Source organism: Chelonoidis abingdonii, chromosome 23 (genome assembly GCF_003597395.2).
Source record: "Chelonoidis abingdonii isolate Lonesome George chromosome 23, CheloAbing_2.0, whole genome shotgun sequence".
Lineage (NCBI taxonomy): Eukaryota > Metazoa > Chordata > Testudines > Testudinidae > Chelonoidis > Chelonoidis abingdonii.
In genome coordinates, this window is record NC_133791.1 from 7,408,150 (window position 1) to 7,425,700 (window position 17,551).

General features: G+C 47.2%; 1 protein-coding gene across 1 annotated transcript in view; it reads left to right on the forward strand.

Moving 5' to 3' along the window:
• The first annotated feature begins 16,178 nt into the window (after window positions 1-16,178).
• The window catches only part of MXRA8 (matrix remodeling associated 8), a 31,274-nt gene continuing 29,901 nt past the window's right edge, over window positions 16,179-17,551 (forward strand). Inside the window, exon 1 of the mRNA XM_032780016.2 lies at window positions 16,179-16,500. Coding sequence (XP_032635907.1) covers window positions 16,452-16,500 — 49 coding nt within the window. The 5' untranslated portion in view covers window positions 16,179-16,451. The remainder of the gene's footprint in view (window positions 16,501-17,551) is intronic.

Here is a 17,551-nt window from a genome sequence, read left to right on the forward strand (position 1 = left end):
ATGTAATGAGTGGCTGTCTACCTCCTGCCATGAGGAGGTTCTGGGGTTTGCAGCCGGGTGGCCAGTTTTTCGCTGATTTCCCTGCTCTTTGCCGTGTCCACTGCTGGCTGCAGCTGGTGTCAGAGACAGGCTTCCTCCATCTTGGAGCAGGAACTTTTAAAGAGCTTTTTCGGCAGACTCGCTGATCCGAGCGGCTGTTGGAAGAGATGAAAAGGGCCTGCTTCACTGTTTGGGAAGCACTTCTGTGGGCCTATGCTATGCTGACCAGTGACAAGGGGCTAGACAAAGCAAGAAGAAATATAAAGGATCTCTGCCTTAAGCTTAGAACAGGCCCAGAGCCACTCCACTCCAGGCAAACCTAGCTCTTGTTTTCCTGTCTGGAAGTTTAGCACAGGATAAAATTCTCAGTGCAGAACTGGGATGTGATATATGCAGCCAAGAGGAGAGTTCTGCCCTGCATTTAAAGGGGGATGCTCACTCAAAACAAAAAATAAGGGGCGGGGGAGGTAGTTTGCTTGATATGAATTTAAGGAGCATTGTCCAGTATGGATCTTAGTCCAAATCAGCTCTGATGTGGTCATAAATTTTGACTTGAACTTAGTGACTCTCGCTTTTCCCTCACCCTGATCACACTTACTGGCCTTCGCACTGTTCTGCAAGCTGCTGTGCAAGGGCTTCAGTAGGTTTGATGCACAAGGCCAGGTTTTCAAAGCGTGTACCCTTTTTGTGTACACTGTTCTCATGTCCTCATTTCCAGCAATGCGGAATCTCAGCTCTGTAATGACTGGGGGTAGGGGATTTGTGATTCTGTAAGCTCTGACTGCTGGTCAGGGGCCTCCACTCCAGAGTATTAAAGATTTCCTGGTATCTTTTTGCAAGAATAGGGATGCTAGCCCCAGTGTCCTGGCCAGATTCCCATTTCTACCTGCCTAAATTCCCCTGCAGTTTTATTCGGATATGGGATTCTTCTTCACTTCCTGTTCTAAACTATTGTGCAGTGTTTCTGTGTGCTGTTCACTAACTACTATGTTCCACCTCAGAAGTGGTTGCCTTTCAGTAATGTGTGACAGTGGTTGCTGTGCACAGCTCTTTGGGATGAAGTTGCTATGTCAACTATGTCTCTTTGATCCCCCAGGCAACATTCTCCCATTTCAGTTTGCCTTGGATGAATGCGTTGCTTGCTGCCCTGCAGAGTACACCAAACTCTCTGCTTTGCATCTCTCCTTCCCAGCTTCCTATTCAAGCAGCCCATCTGCAAAGAACTGATCGCCGCCCCCCCTTCCTACAGTGGTTCTGGCAGAAGCCTCCCTACTCTTCCTCGCTTGAAAAAGCCCATTTTCTGTAAATTGACAAGGTATGTATTTCTCTAAATCCAAACCATCCCGCCGACCCGCATGCTCTTGAAGTTAATGTTGCTAGACCAATCTTCTAGGGCATCGTCTCTCTTTCATGAGTCCTCCAGGGCCATTTGGAGAGCAATCAACCTGCGAAACAAAGATTAGGAATGATGGAGAGGTAGTTTTCAGCCGTGGTTTCAGAAACTGCACTTTTCCAAGGCGATGATGACTTATGACAACTATTAATTTCTTGGTTAACAGCTGGCTGCTTTCAATGGGCCTTCATGGATAATGAAGGGGTAAAATTACCCGCGGCTGGTTTCACAAATGAAACTGATTATAATGAAACTTATTAGAACCCTAGATCCTCAGACCCACAGGAGCGCACTGCGAGGCTGCACATGACAGCACTCCTTTCAGGGGAGCTAGTGCATTGCTAACTTTCGCAGTAACATCCAGGACCTACTAAGACAAGGTTTGAGTAAGATACTATGGCCCAGCCCCTCAAAGGTATTTAGGTACCTAACTCCTATTGGTTCCAATGAGAGTTAGGCACCTAAATACCTTAGAGGAGCTGGGCCTAGGAGCCAGGAACACTGGTTCTCTCTATGGCCTCTGGCTAGTCACTTAATCAGTTTGTGCCTCAGCTTCCTCAGTTCTGAAATTGGGAATAATAGTCCTTATCTGCCTGGCAAGGGTGTTGTGTAGGGCACTGCGACCCTGGGATGGAAGTAGGGTGACCAGATGTCCCGATTTTACAGGGACAGTCCCAATTGTTGGGGTCTTTTTCTTATACAGGCTCCTATTACCCCCGTCCCGATTTTTCACACTTGCTGTCTGGTCACCCTAGATGGAAGGCTCAAAACAGGTGCAAACGGTGATCATTAGAAGTGGGGAAATGTAGGTTTCCAAGCAGAGAGAAACATGGAACATCCAATTTCCAGGGGTGGTCAACAGCAGCAACTCCTCATTATGTTCAGCTGGAACTGGGGATGCTCAGCGCTGCTGGAAATCGGGCCCAGAGTGGATATACAAGTTGCCCTTTCAGAGCAGCCCCAGGTCTGAAGAGCTGGCCCAGCTCTGTGTTTCTGCCTGTGAATTTAGCAACAGGCTTATATTGCATTCTGGAGGGCAGCCTTCGTTAAGCCCAAATGATGTTTTCTTTTCTTGTAAATGAAGTGGTCTGGAAACCCTTGGAAAATAATAAAACCTCTTGGCAGGCAGCCTCCCAGCACTCTTTTCAGGACAAAGGTATTGATTTTCCCAGCCCTCTTGCTCCCTCTCCGTCATTTGCGATCTCAAAATAAGCTGCTGGGCTTGCAATGCCAGTGCCTCATTATTATAGGTGGGCACAGCTGATGGGCTGCAATTAGCGTGGGGAACGGAGTCCCTTCAAAAGCCAGTTTAACCAGAGCCTGGTTTTCATGTGGAGAGGGGCTAGACAATGTGGTTTCAAGCACGAGGCTGATGGTTAGAAAAAAGACTCTGAAAATGAGCCCTTTCTGCAGCACGGGGTCCACTCCCTGAGTACCTTTGAGTCCCACCTGCTTTCGTTAGTCACAGGAATAGCATGGAGCGCTCGTGGCTGTGGCCCCTGAGGTCTACACGGTGGCAGACTGGCTTGCTGCTGCCCACGGAGAGGCAGAGGCCTGGCACTTCAGCCCGCTTCACCAGCACCAAATTCATTCACACTCTCAGCAGTGGTTATTTCCAAAGGTAAATGAGGAGACGCTCCAGTGAGGAGGAGCAACCTTAACGGCTGTTACAAGTGTCCCGGCTCACCGGTGAATGGAAAGAAGGGTCAAGGAGAAGGGAGAGGGTCTCCGGTCCTGATCCAGTCAGTGACAGTCTTTGGCAATCGATGTGCACACTCTGAACCCTGTCACCCCAAATAAAGACAAGCAGAACTGTAGGGCTCAGTGCTGCTGGCTATTGCAGCTGGGGGAACCCGCTTTTCTCCCATCATAGGCTTCAGTCAGATTGACATGGTTTCGGGGTTCCAACCGTGAGGTTCTAGCTGTAGGGTGAGGGTCCCTGTTAGAAGAGGGTTTGTTGTGATGCAAAGATGGAATAAATTGTGTCTTGACTGGGCTTCTGATCTGTACTATACCTTGGACTTCCCCACCAGCCAACCATCTGATCTGGCCTCTATTTTCTGTGACCAAGGAGACAGTGTGGCCGAGTGCACAGAGCCCTGGACTGGGATTCAGGGGTCCTGGGTTTTTTCCCTAGCTCAGCCACTGACTGGCCTGCTGGGTGCCCTTGGATAAGTCAGTTTGCCTCTCCATGCCTCAGTTTGCCCATCTATAAAATGACACTGACCTCCTTTGTAATGTGCTTTGAGATCTACTGAGGAAAAACTCTCCATAAGAGCTAGATGTTACAATTAGCTGACTTGTAACCACTGCTCTCCTGTGACTGAGTCCCCCAGGAGCGTAGACGGGACCTGAGTCTGCCTATTCTGGTACACATCAGGGTCCCCTCTTTCCCTGATTATCTTTAAGAGCTTTTTTCAAATCACTAACAAACAGGGATGAGTAACAGTGAGTGGAATGTCAGGCTACTGGGAAGCTGGCTTGTCTTGCACGCCTAAGACAAACAAACTGGCTGATTCGATTCCACTGTCATTTCCTCCTGGTTCTTAGCGCTGTCTGTGATCTGCAAAGTTGGACAAGCGCAAGATATATGCCGAAGGGGCAGCTTAGTGGTCTAAGTGTACGTTTGAAATACTGAGACTCCTGAGAACCACAGCTCCTGCTGGGGGTGACCCAGCCCGTCGTGAGCTGGGCACACTGAATTCCATGCAGTTTGCATTCAAATGTAGCAGTTGTTGCTCTGTATGGACACAAGTGATCTGAAGGCACTTGGGTGCCCTCTTCCAGATTTCCCCTTGCCCCAGTGTGTGTCTGTTGGCTGCCTTTGAACTGATTCCTGTCCGTGCATAGGGTCAAATCCTGAAGTCTTTATTCAGGGCAAACTCCCATTCACTTCCACTTCACATTTCCACCTTTTCTCAGCCCCAGAGTAACCTGATGGACCATTTTCAGTTCAACACCCATGTCTTACATTTATATGCTTAGTGCTGGTCTGGCTCTTTGAGCTGGCGGGGGAATGAGGTCTGTATTTTTTGAATGAGACCCATAGGAAAGGCGAAACACACATGGCAAGAGTGTTGCCTTGCTTAGGGGATCAGGGAGAGTCAAAGAACTTGGTGCGGAGACCGTCAACCTGACCATCACATTCCGGTTGCACACACGTTACCCAGCATAGTCATGGCTAATGCCTGAGCCCTGAGATCGCTGGGGATGAATGAAATGAGAGAGAAAATATTTACCTTGATTTTTGCAGTCAGCTCCCTTTGCACATGGGGAAGAGTGTATCAGCAGCGGCACTCTCTCCCCTGCGTAGCTGGGTAAGCCCTGATCCCACAAATGCATTGGTGCACGTGCCAGCAGAGCCCTATGGGCGTATGGAGTCCCATTGACTCCTCTGGAGCTCTGTGGGACTGTGAGAGTCCCCCGTACGTGAGTGCAGTCGCCAGAAGCAGGGTCTTAGTTCCAACCTCTCTGATAAGACACAGGCAGCGCGGTCCAGGGGAGAAGGTACTGGGCCGAGATTCAGGAGCACTGGCTTCTGTTCCTGGCTCTGCCACTGACCCTAATTCTAATCTAATTTGACTGTGTCTGCAGCTTAGTTTATTCATTTCCATGAGCATTCCTGGGAATACCTTTAAAAATCTCGCCCAGAGAGACTAAGTGATTTGCCCAGGTCACACAAGGAGTCAGTGGCAGAGCCAGGAATCCAACTCTTAGTCCCAGTCCAGTGTATTATTTACAAGCCCCCACTTCCCGAATGCTTGTTTATCTTCTGCGCCCTCTGCTTCAAATTCCCCTTCCCCTGAGGGAATTCAAACCTCACTGATTTATTCAGGCCTTTCTTCAGCTTATAAAAGCTCCAGACATCCAGTTAGAGAGTAGACGTGATAACATATGACTTAGGTGACCAATCACATAGCCTGAATATTGCATACTTGCACTGAACAGCCACGAGCAGCCCATGGGCTGAAGTGTGGCTGCACTGAAGATTTGTTGGATACCTGAGGACTCTGAACAACGGGATGGAAGTCCTGGCCTGGCTGTGAACAGACAGAAAAAGGGACGTCAATCACTGGATAACTTGTCCAGTCAATAATTCGCCAAGCTGTGCCCAGCATATCTCTCATGTTTCCCCAGGCCAGTCTGCGCTGTGTGGCCTGGGAAGGAGTGATGGGTGAGCTTCAAAAAATGGTCGGCGGTTTGGCTAAGAATCTAGAGGTTTGGCCATTCCTCCAAACTTTCCAAACCTCTTGAGCTTGCAAAATTGGGCTGGAGATCTCATGAGAATAAGCCTTGGTTTATATCCTGCTCCTGTTTTGACCCTAGTGTAAGGTTCGGTTCGGATCCAAGATGCAGAAGGCAGGTTTTGATTGGTTCCTGTTCGTATCCCAACAGGCTGGCAAATGGGGCAGCTGTGGAGGCTCTGACTGCAAACCCGAATGGCGTCAGGGCCAAGAGTTTGTGGTGGGTGGTTTCAGTTCCCTGCCCTCACATCGGAGTTCTGACCAGTGAGACTTGGCCAACAAGGGGATTTGCTAAGATGCAAAGGGGACTCAGACGGGTTATGCTGTGTTACTGTGGCTGTCCAGGGTGGGCTCCTCTTTGACAAAAGGGAGCAAAGGCTTGCGGCATAGAGGTCCCTTCTTATGCATTTTGTGATGCCAGGCACAATGAGTTGTATGTCCCAGAGACTCCTGCACCCACTCCACAAAGCACACTGGTTCCTTTTACTGCTTTCCCTTCCATTTATAATTAAAAGCACGAACAGAGGCTTGTCCAGAAGAATGATAGAGCACATGACTGGGACTTAAGAGACCTGATTCAATTCCTGGCTCTGCCACTGCTTTGCTGGGTGACCTTGAGCAAGTCACGGCCCTCTCTGTGCCTCAGTTTCCCCATCTGTAAAATGAGGATAAGGATACTTCCTGCCTTTGTAAAGTGCTTTGAGGTCTGTGGATAAACCCATTATAGAAGAGCTAAATTAATTAATCGATTACCTGGGGCCCTTACAATAGGATTCAGATTTTGTCCATCACTACTGTGAAAGTTTTAAATGGTACCATAATTCTGATGTAAATTGACTTAGCTCCAGCAAAGTCAATAGAGCCATGCTGATTTACACCAGCTGCGGATCTGCCCCTGTTTGATGATTTTCAAGCCCACAGATCAGTCCATCCATCCAGATTCTCTCTCCACTCATTCACCGTCAGCCTGAGTTCTGCATTTTTATCTTGGAAACAGAATCTTCAAACTAAAGTCTGGAAAAAAATCTCTGTTGGTTTCTTGGGCAGGTCTTCTGTTTTTCTAGCTGGCTTCTAGTCCTGGTTTTGAAATGAATTCCAGGAATCCAAGTCTGAAGGCCGCCCAGTGAAAACGAGTGTTTAAATATAGTGCCGTCCCAAGATGTTAAAGTGACTGGAGCTACAGCAGCCCAGAACCCCCAAGAGGTTTAATGGCAAAAGGTGCATGCGAGGACACCTAACTGGCCAGCAATACCTGAACAGCCAGATGGAATGGGAGGGATTCTAGTCCAGTGATCAAGGCATCTCCATCTGTGGTTTAGGTACCCAAATGCCTTTGTGGATCCACCCCTAAGTGATTTGTCCAAAGTCTGTGCTAGAATGGTGATGTGAAGCCAGGTGTCCTGGACTGGCACCCCAACCGCTGGGTCATCCTTTCTCTTGCTGATCTGACCTCAGCTCCCCCGCTGACTAGATCCAGGGCTCTCTCTCTTTTCTCTTCACCAGCAGCAGGTTTGTCACTGGAGCGTGACAGGGGAATTAATAGATGAAATCCCTGGCTAATAATTTGTCACGATTTTACTGTGCATATAAATACCCAGAAAGGCTGACGTGTGCCCGTTACAGTAGGCAGTCTGGTACCTTCACCCAGCTGGCTCATGGATTTATGCCAGCAGCTGGGTCAGGCTGGAGACTCTGTGTTCAGGTTCTGCAGTTGAACGGGAATATACAGAGGAACCTCTGCACAGAACCCTGGACTTTTCATTTTGAATAAATTCTTCAGAAAGGGCAAATCAAAGGGTTTAGCTCTGTAATTTCAGTACAGAAGAAACATTGTAACATGGAGTCCCCGAGAGATGCCGCTGCTCGTTAGGTCACTGAGATAATGATAGGCTTCATTTGACGAGCCTCTCATTGCGGCTAGATTTCAGTTTTGTCCTCTTAGTGCCTGTTGTATTATTTCAGTCTCGCTTACGGGATTCATTGCAGATGGAAGATTTATTTTAATGGGAGAAGCTTTGCAACCAAATGAAACCTCCTGGGAAACATGCACTCTCCAGTGACCTACGTGGGATTGTGTTACATTGTTCTTGCCCGTCAGCAATAAACAGCACTAACAGTGGGTTTTCTAATCAAATTGTCCTGAGAAAAGGGAGTGCACGTGGATGATATGCAAGTTCTCATGAATGTAGCAGATTGATGGCACAACAAGAGTTATGTGAACAGTTCCTGCTACAAAGAATTGCATCAGTGCACCTTAATCCTGACTGGCAGCCCTGGGCTTCCCGGGTACAGTTCTGCAGATGTTTCTCTCTTCTGATCTTCAGCACCCATGTTGCTTTGCCAATGCACCTGTCATTACACTTCATTTCCCATCTGTAGTGCTTATTGTGCTGGAAACCCACAGCTCTTCTGTATATATGGAGATATACCTATCTCATAGAGCTGGAAGGGACCCTGAAAAGTTATCAAATCCAGCCCCCTGCTTTCACTAGCAGGACTAAGTACTGATTTTGACTCAGATCCCTAAGTGGCCTCCTCAAGGATTGAGCTCACAATGCTGGGTTTAGCAAGCCAATGCTCAAGCCACTGAGCTATGCCTCCCCCTTGATGGGAATCTTTTCCTTGCTTTTGATCTCCCAGAGTGGATTAATCATAGAATCATAGAGTATCAGGGTTGGAAGGGACCTCAGGAGTATCTAGTCCAACCCCCTGCTCAAAGCAGGACCAATCCCCAGATGGGTTTTTACCCCAGTTCCTTAAATGGCCCCCTCAAGGATTATGATGAGATATCATCCAATCCCATGTTAGAACAGACCTAAAAGGATCATTGGTAGTTTGATCATGGATCATTGACATGGGCTTTGTGAATGACTCATGCTATGTTATTTTGTGTCTTCCTGTCCAGTGGGAACTACTCCTGCTGTGCCTGAAAGCCGCTCGTTCCTTAGCATGGTGGCTCTGTCAGAGAGCAAATAGGTGTGTGCTGTGTCTCTTTATATCGTCAGTTCGGCTGTGGTGTTTGGACATGTCAACACTCTAGATAATTGCTCTGGCACTAATAAAATGTAGTGCAAATTTTAAACAAAATGATTTAAAGGAGGGCTGTCAATTAAAAAAATAATCACAGTTAATCATGAGATTAAAAAAATAGTCACGATTCATCGCAGTTTTAATCACACTGTTAACCAATACTAGAATACCAATTGAAATGTGTTATAAATATTTTTGGATGTTTTTCTACATTTTCAAATATATTGATTTCAATCGCAGCACAGAATACTCAGTGTACAGTGCTCACTTTATATTGTTATTTTGGGTTACAAATATTTGCACTGTAAAAAAGATGAACAAAAATAGTTCTCAACTCACCTCATACAAGTGCCGTAGTGCAATCTCTTTATCATGAAAGTGCAACTTACAAATGTAGTTTTTTTTATATATAACTTCACTCAAAAACAAAACAATGTAAAACTTTAGAGCCTGAAGGGGCATACAGATGTTTAGCATATGCACGTAAATACATTGCAACACCAGCTACAACAGTGCCAATGCAAATGTCTGTTCTCACTTTCTGGGGACATTGTAAATAAGAAGCATGCAGCGTTATCACCCGTGAATGTAAACACACTTGTTTGCCTGAGCGATTGGCTGGACAAGAAGTAAGACTGATTGGACTTAGTCATCAGCTTCCCTGGCAGGACCTGCAACTGCATGAATCCTAAACCAGATCCAACACTTCCTTCAGCGCGCAAAGAGTCTTGCCATGCTGCCCTGTAACATGCCTTGATCTGCTCTGTGGGTGCTGGGTGGCCAGAGGCCTGTGGCTGGTTGGTCAAAATGATGAAGCAGAAGCGGTTTTTCCCTGAGTGAAGCTGCTTTTCTTTGGCCATCCCCGTGGTCAGAGCAGGGCAGCTGGAATATGCCATTTTGAGCAAATGAGCCGCGCTGCTTGTTTGGAAAATCAATACCCCAAATGCCACTAGAAGGGAGGGCACAGGAGAGACCTGAGAAAAGCTGGCTGAGCTGGTTTCCATGGAGGATCTAGCTTCTGGTCCCAAGCTCACCCCTCCATGCCCAGCCTGACAAGTACCAGGGAGAGCAGCTGAGGCAGTTACCTCATCTCCATGGTCTTCCTGGGTACAACCATGGGCTGGCCAATCCAAGAGTGGCCCTGGTTGGCCTCAGCTGAGAAGGCCGGCCAGACCAGCATGGGGCCTTAGGGTCTGGGATGGGGGATGGGACATGCAGCATGGCAAGGGCCTGCGAGCCACACCCGCTTGGAGAGGGATGTTCCAGAAACGCCTTGGCCCCCCTCTACCTCTCCCCTTCTCTCAGCCTGAGCCCCAGAGAGGCTGCGCCTCTTCTCGCCAGTTTAGCTGTTTTCCTTTGCAGACCTCAGTGGCTTCTGCCTGGATTTTGGCTCCTTTCAGACAGGAAATAGCCGATTCATAACAGCAGCAACCACAGCCATCCAGAGAAGTCATGCAAGGCACAGCCAGCAGCTTCTGCAAAGCCAGACCCAGGAGGCAGAAGAGGGGAGGGGAAGGGAAAGGACCTGCAGTCGATGCCCAAAAGGCCAAGGTTGATCAGCAGGAGGCGGTAAAGAATGGAGCAGGGTGGGGCTGGTCCCGAGCTTGCAAGATGCAGAAGGGTGGCAGTCACACGAGGCTTTCTGTTGCTGAGCTACAGGTCTTGCAGGCACTGCTCTCTGATGACGCAGCTGGGCAGAGGGCCGTGGGTTCAGAACCATTTCATCTTGCTCCTCTGACCCACGGAGGCAACAGGATACAAGAGGAAAGGCTCCTTCTCCCGCTTTCCTCAGGCAGAGATGACAGGCCAGAGTCTCAGCTGGAGATCGGTGTCGTGATGGACACCAGCTGGAGGGCTAGTAGCTGGTGTTCAGCTCGGAGCCAGGGGGGAAAGTGCGACAGGCAGGAGGTTTGGAAACTGGGCTAATCACGGTGCATTTTTCTAGCCCCTCCCATCTGAGGATCTCAAAGCACTTTGCAAAAATGACTGAATTAAGCAGGATGTTGAGTCCCCATATGCGGAAATGATTTCAGGGTCCAGTAGTGGTACAGCCAATATATAGAACTCCTCCACACACAACTTGTCTTATGCTTTACCCACTAGGTGCCCTTGTGATGTCCCTGCCAGCCCTGACCCTTTGGCGTTCCTCTCTGAAGAGGGTCATCGACCCATCTCTGCAGGGGTCAGGTTGGAGTTAGGAAGAAGCAAACCTCCAAATGACTGGCACAGGTGCTCCTCTGAATAGCTCCTCCTCCAGCTTCTCTGACTCCCCTTTGGCCTACACCGAAGCGTTCCCTCTGGGTTGGGTAGGGACTGGGGCCAGCACGAGCTGGGATTTCTTGATTTCTAACCCTGGGAAGAGCAGAGAGTCAGGAAAACAAGCAAAGTTACCCCCACTCTTCCATATTCCAGCAGAGTGGTTCAGTTCAAGTTCGGGGTCAAATTTCAGTGGGATCTTGTAGCCAAACGAGTGCATCCCACCTGGGTTGGAGCTTTGCTGTGGCTTATTTCCACTGGGCGGAGTCTGTATCTGTTAAAAAGAACTGCTGTTTATGGACAGATTATTTAATAATAATCACTGGAGTTTCTTCTACCTCCTCTGAAGCACCTGATGCTGGTCACTGTTGGAGGCAGGATATTGGGCTGGATGGACCAAGGGTCTGATTTAGTCTGGCTGCCCCTCAGCTCACACTTGTTGCAGTGCACACACTATGCCCTGGTGTTTAGATCTCTGTAATAAAATGTTACATTCATAATGCACCTTTCCTCCAAACGCACTTATCCAGCTAGATAAACACAGCTCCACGAATGCAACCACTTCTAGGGTGGGGGAAAGCTACCATGTAGCACACAGGACAGGGTATAATATTGTAACGGGAAAAAATGAGCAGAGGCACACACTTTCTCTGATAGAAATGCTACGGAGACCTTCAATATCCTTTGGTTTGAAGGGCTCGTTGGACAGATCCATGCACTTTTAACTTTCTAGGGTTATGTGTTTATTTCCCTTGGAAGAACAAAGGGATGTGTTAGCCCTGGTAGGATTCAAACATGGCTTTAGGGAATCTAGGTGTTTGAACACACAGGGCTTTGCCAGTGAGCCTCTTATTGGCCATCTTATAGGCTCAATTAGCTACAGTGTATCAAACAGCCCAATCTGAAACCCACATGAAAAGGGCAATGCTCATGGCTGACTAACTGTATGTTTGTCTACAAAGCGGAGAAGGCTGCCAGCTGCTAAAGATTTCCATTCTCTCTGAGGCTGCGTGACACGTTACCAAACAGGAAGGCTGCGTAATGCTGGGAAACTGATTGCTGTATTGAATGCTGCTTGGCAAAGAGGTCTGAGACGCCTCTTGGTGCCCGGTGCGCTTTGCAGGCCTGAGTGGAAGGCCAGGAGCCTCTGAAAGGGACAGGCACAGAGGGGGCAACAGGAAGGGGAGATGAGAAGGACCGTGGAGGGACTGAACTTCTCTGCTGAAAAAATCTAAACTGCAAATGATACAGTCATTCCCTGCTGTTCAGATCCGAGGGGAGGACTGGGAAAGTACCATTCAAGAGTTCACTCAGGCAAGAAGAGAGGTAGGAGTGGGCTGCCCTTTCCAGGTATAGGCCTGGTCATGTAGGAGATGCCCACCGGACTTACCCAGAAGAGTCCGAGAGAAAGCCATAGAATTATGTGCTTTGCACCAGAATGTTTAAATGGAACCCTAGAGCAGGGTAAAATCCACTGCTAATTTCTAGAAGGCAGTTAAACAATTCTCCAAAGTACAAAATCATTCAAGACCAAAGCACAGGGCCAAATTCTAAAGAAACGGCGTCAACTTACACCTGCTGAGAATTGGGCCCAAGTCCTAAAATAACATTTAAGCACTTTTCATACTCCTGTTATGTTACTCATGCTACATGCTGTGAAGGCAAGTACCACCAGTTACTCTGCCCTAGGCAATCCTCACGTACCAGCTCCTACTGAGAGGGGACATTCAAGTCCTCTCCCTATGCTGTCTGGGAAGGTGCCCTGGGGTCTGTAACTTCCTTTGTTACAGCCCTTAGAGGCGATCCGTGTTAGGCTGAACATCCCATCCTAGTGCAGCCCTCTCTGGCATTAGCACAGCATGGACTCAAATCTGGGTGCAAGATTTTGACCTTGTGGTGAAGGTGTTAAACTGGGACTCGAGAGATCTGGGTCCATTTCCTAGCTCTCCCTGAGTGACCTTGGGTAATATTTTCAAAAGCCTCTAAAGGATTTAGGTGCCTGAGTCCCACTGACTTTCTTGGCATCTTTCAGTGGCTCAGTTCCCCATCTTTAAAATGGGCACAATAATACCTTTTGCCTGCAAAGAGCCCAATCAGGGACCCACCTAACACAGTGGGGCCCTGATCTTGTCTTGGGGTCTCTAGGTATTACTGTAATAAAAAATAATATTGACTTGAACCCCCAGCCTTCAGCCACTGAGGCAAAAAGGCTACTACCTGAGCACTATCTGTGGTATATAGGAGCCAGACACAAACAAAGCTATCCATGCTCTGTTGCAAACCTATACATGCGTCAGTTTCTGGTGGATCCTCATAGGGATGCTATTGACTGGCAAAATATGCAGGCAAAAGGAGGGGTAAAATGAAAATCAGAAAGCATGCAAACAGAAGCACCACTGCGACAAATAGGTTATGAATCTGAATTTAAGCCACTCCCAGCGCAGAACAACCTTTGAAATGTGCATTCGTCCAAGTCTGCTTCCTTCAGACGCCTGGGCATTGTTCTGAGTCAAATGCTATGTAAAGGAAATCTGAACGCTGCAGCAGGCTGATCAGGGCTGATGGTAGCCCATGTTGCTGATTAGAGCTAGGTGGAATTTTTTGGCCAAAACTATTTGTTGGTGAAAAATGCAGATTTGGACTCACCAAAACATTTGGCAAATTTGTGCTGGTTCTGCTAAATTGTATCTGCCAAATAAAATACTTTAAAAAAAATTCTGGAAAAATGGAAATGTTTCATTTTTGACCTTTTTGAAACAAAAAGTTTTGATTTTTTTTTTTTTGGTTCACAATGACTTTGCTTCAAAATCTTGAATTTTATTTTTTAAAAATCAAAAATGTTGAAAAGGGATAAAAAGCAAAACAAAACTTTTCATTCGATTCAAAATGAATTTTCTTCCTGACTTTTAGATTCACCAAAAATTCTTTTTTGGTTTGACCGAAAATTATTCCTCCCCCCCAATTTTTGGAACTGTCACGGAATTGAAAAATCCCTCCGTGTCACAGCTCTACTGCTGCTGTCCTTGACCTCCCTAGCATGGGGAATGGCAGCTCAGATGGTTTTGCTGTGTAATGTTAACAGCACATGACTAGAGCCAGGGCATCCATATAAGCATTGTCAGATTACATCTCCACACACACAGCCTTTGTTCTAGAGAGAGATTGAAAATTGGATTAGATTTGAAGAATGGGAGGTGACAGAGGTGTTTTAATCTGGGTGTGTTCGTCCCTTTATACAGATAGCTGCAAAGCTTGAACATGGATCAACTTCCCCGAAGTTTAGGGAATTTTGGAATCAGGTTTTTGGTTCTGCTTCCATCTAAGGATCTCAAAGTGCTTTCCAAGCAATTAAGCTTCCAACACCTCTGATGAGGGGAAGTGTTGACACAGCAGAGTCACAAAGTAGCTAGCCCAAGACACGGGGAGCTATGATTTGATTTGCAATGATTGTGAGCACCTACTGACCTCCATGAGAGTTGGGGGTGCCCACGCCACCACATGACAGATCAATACTGAACCAGAAAGAGAACTCATGAGTCCTGACTCAAGGTGTCACGTACTAAGGTTTATTATTCACCAGTTTAGGATTGGGTTCATTTTCCGAATCAAAAAACGGACTGATAAGGAACAGAAAGACCTTCCTCACTAAAGTTAGGGCAAGGGTTGGGTTTTTTTTCTTGGCTTGAGTTTTAGGGTCATCTTCACGTTTGGAAATGAATCTTTCTCTTCTCTTTCACGTTGTCTTCAGTGCGGTCTGGTAGGGGGAGTTCCCTTTGGTGTGCTAAAAGGACACACAACCCACGGAGATGTTCAGCAGAGATGAAGCAAGAGTGTCCGCTCGTAATGGAGGGTTTACGGATTTCAGGCCAAGGCCTTACTGTTACTTCTGACTGTTTTCATTTATTTTCCGCCATTGAGAGTTAACAGATCAGGAGCTCTTGCATTCTGTTTCTCATACCAGCTGCATCTTTGATTCCACTGGCTCTCAGGCATCTTTTCTTGTCTCTAAGGGGTTGACATTCTGCAGAGTAACGGTTACTCTTGGAGAATGGAAGACTTGCCTTGGAGTTTTAACATTGGATTTGAAAATATATATGTTTGATTTTTTTTTTTAAATAGCTGTGTGAACTCGGGGAAGACTCATCCAATTTCTGCAGGTAGCGCTTGGATGCTGGAGAAACTAGCTGGCCAGATTTTCTTTTCAGGTGAAGAGGGAATTATCCACAGATAGTTCAGTTATTCCTCAAAATTGACTCTCTACATACAAAACCTGCATTGGTTTCACTGAAATTGATTTAGTTAAACTGTTGCCGCTTTCATATGTGGTCTTTCATATCAGTTTAAAACTGGTTATATTGGTTTAGCATAGGGCTGTGCATTTACTGATGCAAGCTAAACTGCTCTGAGCCAGGTTTGAATGGATGTATGTGTCCATGAACAACATTGCACCGGTAACTGAACTGATATAAAATCACACTTTTCATCACATTGGTACCACTTTATGTACAGACCTGGCCTAACATAACAATCTTTCTCATGAGCAGGAGCCCACTAAGAACTCTGCTTTTCCATCACTACCTGAGATCATTGCTGTATCATGGCCCTATTAGTCTTGTATCTAACAGCTTACGAGCGGACCAAGGAAACAAAGATCAGTATGTTGGGCTCTCCAAGATCCACCGTACAAGGTGTCTGTTTTTTCTTTGAATAAAAATCAATCAACCCATAGCATTGTTCCGTTCTTGTACACGGAGCTTGATGTAGAGGTTCTCTGCTGGTCGTATCTCTCCTGTCTCTACATAGCAGAGAAGTTGGCACCAAAGGCTGGAGAGGGGTCCTGTCCATCAGGAGACATTTAAGGGGACAATAATAATCTAGTCTGTTTTGCCCCCACTGCCCTGAACTTAAGTCAACATTGTTTCCTAAATCATCCTCTGAGACTTGTTTTTAAAGTAAAACCATGTGAGGAGACACAGATCAAAAAACCACAAAGGTTCAAAAATCCTATCCCTGGCAGACAGATGGATGAGTGTCAAAAGAAAGGAACAGCTGGATCCAGTAAAAGCACAAGGAAAATTAGTTCCATACCCAGAAGGGAAGTAGGGGGAGGAGGCTGGGTTTTGGAGCGCAGAGCTGTGTGGGACCAGCGAAAGTCAGCAGATGAGACTTTGACATCAAAGTCAGGGAGCAGAGCAGAAGGATCCAAGGGGGGAAGAGAGAGAGCTTGTGTTTTGGAGAAATTGAGCAGGAAGCTTTAAGGAAGGGAAGGAGGTGGAGAGCGTGTTTTGGAGGGGGCAGTGCAGAAGGGAGGTGGGTGTTATAAATTGTAGGTGGAGTAATACTGCAAGAATTTGAGCTGCTGTCCCTGGCTCCCTGGCTGTACGGTGATGAGGTCATAGTGTTTTTGGGTTAAAAAAAACAACAACTTCAACTTGTTTTTCAGGAGAGAGAGACAAAGAGAGATTGAGAAACACACAGAGGCTGAAGAAATGGAGCAAGTAGCAAAACTCCTTCTGTGGCAGCTTTTGCTTCTGCAAAGTAAGCTTCTAGCTGATGGGCATCAATGTTATGTGTCTTTCTTGCACCCCGAGAGAATGGGGGCTTGGAGTTTACCTACGGGAGCTGACTCTGTCTGTTCAGTATCTTGTGTAGATTCTTGTAGCTAGCTGTTTTTCTGGAGTGTGTGTGTGTGGTGGGGTGAGGGTAGGGTGCTCAGATGTCCTGATTTTGTAGGGATAGTCCTGATTTTTGGGTCTTTTTCTTGTATAGGCTTCTATTACCCCCACACCTCTCCGGATTTTTCACACTTGCTGTCTGGTCATCCTAGGTGGGGAAAAAGGTTTGGATGGGGAAAAGGGATTTCTCTTGGCTTTTCTGGAGGAGGCATATTTGGTGGGGAGGGGTTGATCAGAGGATGTTCTGGGTCGTTATCCATGTACTTTGGTTTGTTTTGCTGGTGTGCAGAAGGAAGGGAAGGAACATAGCCTGGTATTGCCCCAAAGCTTTGAGACGCTCTGAATCATTTGATCTCAGGTGACTTTGTGCTGTAAGGCAGGAACAGGCAGTTGTTGTGGGTGGTAAGGGGGGAAATGCTAAAACTGTTTGGGCTGCCCAGGTAAAAACAGGATTCACCTGACATCCCGGAGGAGGGTGGAGATGGAAAAGGGGGAGGATGGTTTGGGCGGGGGGGTTATTATAGAAACGTGGCACTTTTTATGTTGTTTCCTGTGTTGCAAAGTTTTCGGGGGGCAATGACAGATCCAATGCGCCGAGAAAGGGGGCCTCAGCTGGCTCTAATGAAGTGAAAAAACTTGTGGGTAAATAGCAGCCCCTCAGAAGGAAGCAGCCCACGTCACACAATCCAAACCAGCCCCTTCGACACCTCTGAGGAGAGGTGGGTGTGAGCAAGGCTGGCTCTCCCCGGGACACAGGACAGCTCAGTTTCTGAAGGACGACAGATGCAGCCCATCTGGGAAATGTGGGGTGCAAGCTCTTTTGGGGCTGTTTTATCCCCCAGCTTCATAAACCCAAATAATCCCATTAGCCAGTGGCTGGGGTTCCCCCACACCTGCCTTGCATAGTTCCTTCA